Source organism: Propithecus coquereli, unplaced genomic scaffold (genome assembly GCF_000956105.1).
Source record: "Propithecus coquereli isolate 6110/MARCELLA unplaced genomic scaffold, Pcoq_1.0 Scaffold97, whole genome shotgun sequence".
NCBI classification, from domain to species: domain Eukaryota; kingdom Metazoa; phylum Chordata; class Mammalia; order Primates; family Indriidae; genus Propithecus; species Propithecus coquereli.
The window spans coordinates 3327306-3334015 of record NW_012156062.1 but is presented as its reverse complement, the minus strand read 5'-3'; the positions used below and the strand labels follow the sequence as shown (position 1 = coordinate 3334015).

The 6710-nt window shown below is 41.3% G+C and overlaps 1 protein-coding gene across 1 annotated transcript in view; it reads left to right on the top strand.

Moving 5' to 3' along the window:
* The first annotated feature begins 1497 nt into the window (after positions 1-1497).
* Positions 1498-6710, top strand: part of CDC73 (cell division cycle 73) — a 145359-nt gene continuing 140146 nt past the window's right edge. The window contains exons 1-2 of the mRNA XM_012665133.1: positions 1498-1725; positions 4123-4228. Coding sequence (XP_012520587.1) covers positions 1595-1725; positions 4123-4228 — 237 coding nt within the window. The 5' untranslated portion in view covers positions 1498-1594. The remainder of the gene's footprint in view (positions 1726-4122; positions 4229-6710) is intronic.

Sequence of the window (6710 nt, the reverse complement as noted above, 5' to 3'; positions counted from 1 at the left end):
CTGAGATATGATGGCATAGGTCTGTAGCCCTCTGGTTTTGGAGGAGGCAGGCAAGTAAACTAACACCGGAAATCAAGCAATGTGGATCTGGGTGCTCTACTACTGGTATGAATTGAGAGTGTGGGGGAAAGATAAGAACAGTCAGTTCTTTCTAATGCTTGTGTTTGGGGTGAGGTTCAGGAAAATTCCACCGAGGTGAGAACATTAGTGGAACAGAAAAATTTCACAAATTCACAGTTGCAAAATCGCTAGAGATAATAAGAAATGAACCACATAATTCTATAGCCACATTCCTCTGTACTGCACATAAAAATTGTCTTTTTCCAAAACATGTCAAGGAATTTGGTTATATCAATAAAAAAGTTGTCTTACTTTTTCTTTTGAAATAGTAAAAGGTATTGGAAAAAAAAATATGGGACCCATGGGATGGTTTGTTAACCTACACAGGCCATAAATTTATTTCGGCTTCCCCAGCACAGCAAGGGCACCATTGAGCCTTCTGAGTGCCATTAAAAAAACTGGTCACAATGTGTTCTAATTCGGACAATTTGGGGTTTCTGTTAGAGTAAGTTTCCCATTTACATCTTGGAACAGAGCCATCTGTGCGTAGCCTTTTGAGATTGGCGGGGAGAAGAGACCGGGATGGAAAAAACATCCAAGAAACGGAGCTGGAAGATCCAGCATTTATGATATTTTGTTGACTTGCTAGACGCTTTCCCCTTACTCTGGTATTAACCCCATATTCTGTGAGAAGGCACGTAACTTGACCAAGGTCAAACTGCAACTCATAAAGAGCGGTGCCCAGCGGTCACCTGACTCGGTCTTCTCCACTCAAAACCAACAAGAAACAAAGCTGGGTCTTTTCCACATCAAAAACAAACAAAAAACCCAACCCCAAACCCCCAGTCCCCCCCTTCTAAAGGGCTTATCCGGAGCTCTAAGACCTAGAGGCCTTGGCTAGGCCTGAGTCCTATCTAGAGGGCAAGGTAATGCTAGTGTTCCGCAAATTCCTTGCTAAACTCCACCCTGGCCAAAGGAGGGACCCCAAAGCCCTTAGCCGCCCACGAGGTCGGTCGTTAACACTCAGCGCGCGTTCTAGGGATGAAGTTCGGAACTCCAGCGCAGGTGCGCGCGCACCTGTCGGCCGGGTACGCGCCGCGGGGGACAGAGTACGCGCTCCGCGCGGGCGCGCGCCCGGCAATGTGCCCCGTACGTGCGCCGTACGTGGGTGCGGTGTTCCTGCGCTCGGTGTTCGGGAAGGGAGCGGGCTCCGTGCGGAGAGTCTGGGAGGGGCGTTTTTCCAGGCGGTCCGGCTCCCCCTGGCGGCAGGCGTGCGGCGCTGGACGAGCGCAGTCAGGCGTTCTCCGCGGGCAGCTGGCGGCGGGGCCTTGCCTGATCGCGCGGGGTCCTCGGCGGCCGGGGTGGCTATTTCCCCTGCTGCTGTCGTAGGCGAGGACGGCTGTTAGTGCTGCTGCTGTTGGTTCGCGGCGGCGGCGGAGGAGGAGGAGGAAGAGGGCGAGGCGCCGGGGGAAGAAGGAGGCCGGCGCGGCGGCGGCGGAGGCGCCCGGGGCCGGCGGCGGCGAGGGGGGGGAAGATGGCGGACGTGCTGAGCGTCTTGCGACAGTACAACATCCAGAAGAAGGAGATTGTGGTGAAGGGAGACGAAGTGATCTTCGGGGAGTTCTCCTGGCCCAAGAATGTGAAGACCAACTATGTAGTTTGGGGGTAAGTCCGGCATAGCTGTGGTCCAGGGATGGCAGCGCAGTGTTGGGCGCCCCCAGGCGACCTCTTTTTAAACCCCTCCCCCCCGTTTCCCCTGGGGATGGGATGAAACGGGTGCTCTGGAAAAAAGTTTCTCTCCAGAGCAAAAGTTGCACTTTTAGGGTGAGGAGGGAGAGGAGTAGGAGCTCCTTCTGGAGCGGCCCAAATCTTTGAGAAGTCAAAGGGAAAGGGACCCTGGGAGTTTCTGAGTTTTCCAGTTCATTTTTACCGATAGGCACCAAGTGCCCGCAGCGTGTGGAGCTGGTGCACAAGTGTACCTGAACATAGGTGCACAAAGGAGCACACCGTCTGGTGCCGCAGAGAGCTCTTTCTCGTCTTTATGTTTTTGAGGCTGCCATGTGTTGCAGCTATCTCCGCTGGTCCTTGAAGCTTCTGGTCTATTTCTTCTCCTTTCGTTAGTGGGGAGGGAGTTGTCTCTCAACAAGAGAGAAGGGATCAACTATATGAAGTTAGGACGGAAAGGAAATTTGGTGTATTTGGAAGAGTCATCAAAATCTGTGTTAGAGGTGAAGGCAGGAGTTTCTCGGGAGAAAGTTACTGGTGAAGTGGAATGAGCTTTTCAGATCTAAGAAATTGATAATGTGTGTGATTTTGCGAAGTGTATTTTAAAGGGAAGTGTTTTGGAATGTTGGTCCACGTGGAGTTTTATGAATTTAAGTCATTCAAGAAAACATCTAGTCACTGTCATTGGTGCTTCATTTGGATGATTAGAACCTTGAGCCAGAATTCCCTACTCATTTTGTTTGTTTGAATGGAGCGAGCTTTAAGAGTTGATGAAAACTAGTGGAAATTTTTGCCTGTTGGTTGGTTTTGTGTTTTATTTTGTTTGTTTTGGCCTTATGATTTAGTTAGTTCTATGAAATGTTGATTAACTGATGTCATTCTGAGTTTCCTGTGTTTTTACTCTTTGAAAGAATTTGCATAGATAGAATGACATTTGATTGGGTTTTTAGTGGATTTTTTTCTTTAAAAATTGGTTAATAAGGAGTATCTAGAGGGTATGGGGGTTCATTCTGAGAAATAAAAAAATTTCTAACACCCAGGGATTCCTGCCTCAAAGGCAGGAACTTAATCTGAATAGAGGAGATTAAACAGATACCTTGATGTGAAATGCTTTCTAGCTTGTAAGAAGAGAACAATCACTTCTCGTTGGAGGTGTTTAGGAAAGGTTCCATAGAAACGTGTTTGACATGTTTGTATCTAGCAAAGTTTTCTTGAATAAATGAATGAACAAATGAATAAGCTTTAAAGAATGGATAGGAATTCTCTGGGTGAAATGGTGGATTAAATCTTCCAGGATGAGTGAACTCTATGCTTAAAGGAATAAGAACTGGAAAGGAAATGTGTTGACAGAAATTCAGCGAACCCAGTGAAAAAGGAATACTTACAACAGTAGACTTCGGACTTTTGCAACAGTGATTCACAGCAAGAAATTATTTTTATTTTCTGTATGCTATGTGCACATTTAAATATGTACATATATAAAAAACACTAAAGACATTTGTGCATACAGTGCATTCTCCAAGGTGTGGTTGTTACCCATGTATTGGATTTCGTAGTACAATAATTGGTAGTGGTGTGTGGTTTAAAATGCATAGGTTCAGAGGAAAAGTGGGAATAGAGGCTAGACAAGTAGGTTTAGGGCTGATTATAGTGAGCTGTATTCAGATGAATTCAAATAATACATTGACATTTCTAGATGGGGAAAATGTAGGAGTAGGGTGGGATCGAACATTAGTTAATATATGTGCTTGGATCAGAGAGCTTGCACCCCTAGACTACTTGTTTTATCACAAGTAGAATTACATTTGATTTTGCATCATTGGTCTAATTGGAGGGATGTCGTAAGAATCATACTTCTGAAATTCAATGTTGTGTTTACTGTAAGAATGGCGTTAAGGATGTTGTTCAGCAGTGTCTTATTTTGAGAGAGCCATAGGGTAAGTTTTTTATAAGTTAAGCACCAATGATAGTTGTGCTTCTTCTAAGTAGTTTGTTTTCTCTGATGGATCCTCATCAATCTGTAACTGGTTAGGTTTTTCTCTTTATTGAAAAAGCCCAGAGCATAAATTGTGCCTAATTCAAAAAAGCATATAGTACCTTAGGGTATGAATTTTGTGTACCTTCTCTATTTTTGCTTTTTGTCATTGCCATCCTCTGTGTTCCTTTTGCCCTAATGACATTCCACTTATTAGATTTTATACTTTATGTGTATCTTTGTTAGGCATGTTAAATCCGTTGTTGGATAGCAAAGTTGTATGGATTAATGAATACATGTAATTAAGCCCAAAGAGTTGAATTAGAATTGTGAGTAAAAAAATCTTGCCTTAATTATTTCAGGACTGGAAAAGAAGGCCAACCCAGAGAGTACTACACGTTGGATTCTATCTTATTTTTACTTAATAATGTACACCTTTCTCATCCTGTTTATGTCCGACGTGCGGCTGTAAGTAGAATTCATTTTAAAACTGTTTTTTGTTTTTTTTTACTTCACGATAGTAGATATCATTCAGTGTGGATAACTTCCCTCATGGGTTTCAAATCAAAAGAGTAAAAGGTTTGTATTAGTCTCTTGGAGGGTCAAAATTGATTATTGTGTGCTTTATGCAAATTTTTTAATCTGTGATTTTTTTCATGTAAAATGTGGGTAATGTTTATAACAACAAAAGTTTTATGGGCATTTGTAGGGATGTTTGTAAAAATTTATAAGCCTGCGGAAGGACTCTGATATTTCAGAACTCTAATTTAATCTCAAGAAAACTTTTTTGGTCATAAGGATTAAAATTAACACACATCTTTTTAAAATTATTATTATTATTTTTTGAGACAAAGTCTCACTCCGTTGCCCTGAGTAGAGTACTGTGGCATCAGCCTAGCTCACAGCAACCTCAAACTCGTGGGCTTAAGTGATCCTCCTGCCTCAGCCTCCCAAGTAGCTGGGACTACAGGTGTGCGCCACCATGCCCGGCTAATTTTTCTATTTTTAGTAGAGGCGGGATCTCGCTCTTGCTCAGGCTGGTCTCAAACTTCTGAGCTCAAGCGATCCTCCCGCCTCAGCCTCCCAGAGTGCTAGGATTACAGGCATGAGCTATGGCACCTGGCCTTAAAATTATTTTCTTAATCAACTCAGTACAACTATTTTCATACTCTTGATACACTGGTTTTAATTTTTCCTGCTTTCTCAGTGTTTGAAAATGTATTACTCAGAGGAAATCTTTAGAAACAACCGAAAATAACTGATTTCACATTGATGAGATTCTTCATCTGTAGGGAAGCAGTATATTATAATTGGTAAGTAAATGGGCTTCAGAATTGTTTGGATATGATAGCTGTATGACATAGCAAATTACCCAAGTGCCCTTAAAAGATGATATTTAATTTTCTAAATGAGACCATCCCTCAGATTATTTTTGGTAGAGTTGAGCATAAAATTTTTTTGGAGACATGATCGAAATAATCAAATGTCTGGTTTTACTGTTTGTTATTTTCACTTTACAAGTCCATACTTAAAATTAAGTATGAAATGTATTAACTTGCAAATAACTGCTTTTTCCCATTTCCTATAGTTCTTAAAACAATTTTATTCAAATTTTCACAAGCATCATCATTCTGTCTGTCATCACTAGAGCCAGTTTTTGAGTTATCTAACACAGTTGCTAGATCACCCATTAAGCTATGTGAAATTTATTTCTGTATCTTTTCCCTCCCTCCCTGCTAGCAATAGTTGAGGTTTCTGGCTTATCTGAGGTGTCTTTCAAACAATACCTTATTATTTAAAGCATTTGAGAAAAATATCCCATCGTGTAATGGGCTTTATAAGTGTTAAACTGCAAGGCTTCTGCTTTTTTGAACAAGAAATACATATTTAGTGTTAAATACTTATTTCAAAAAAATAAAATTAGGGTGAAACTACTTGGGAAATGGTGAGAAAAAAGAGTGACATCTCTCTCTTTAAGATTATTTTAACTCATGAGATCTTTAACACTGAATTAGGCAGTAATTAGAATGTTTTGTTGGATATAGCCATTCATTTTGTGGTAATAGAGATTCAGATACTTGGTTTAGATTTTCAGATTATGTTTTAGAGAGGAATGGTTGTAGCACATAATTGATAGCTATAATTGTTATGGTGGTCCTTAGGATCCTTGGTTGCATAATTTAACTCTTATTTTTCTTAAATAGTTGCCAGGTTGAAAAGGCAGAATTCTAAAACCTAGGGTTTTATGAATTTGAGGTGGTCATTTCCTAATTACTTTGTGCTATTTGCTCTTTCTTGTGAGCAGACTATTCCTGAAATAGGTATTCTTGACCCAAACCTCCTATTTTAGTCTGAGTAGATGTACTTCCTTTTCAGTTAGCTATAACGTGCACATAACTCAGTAGTGACCAAATGATGAAATATCTCATCAGACTTAGGAACAGTCAAGAAAACGAGTTTGGCCAGGCACAGTGGCTTGTGCCTGTCATCTTAGCGCTTTGGGAGGCTGAGGCGGGAGGATCATTTGAGGCCAGGAGTCTGAGACCAACCTGAGCAACATAGTAAAACTGACCCCATCTCTACAAAAGATGAAAAAATTAGCTGGATGTGGTGGCATATGCTTGTAGTACCAGCTGCTTGGGAGACACTGAGACAGGAGGATTGCTTAAGCCCAGGAGTTGGAGGTTGTAGGGAGCTAGGAAGATGCCACTGACCCTGTCTCAAAAAAAAAGAAAATTAGTTCAAATATTTTAACTATTTACGATATTCCATATAGACAGGTTTAAAAAAAATACAAGCACACAAAAACTATGGACACTTAAACTTTCATAGTCATAAACAGAACCTAAAATTTAGCCTGACCTTTAAGATTAATTTTTAATTGATTAAATATAGTTTATATGAATCATCAAGGAGTCAGTGCAGAATGTTTGGTGCAGTGAAATGTAAT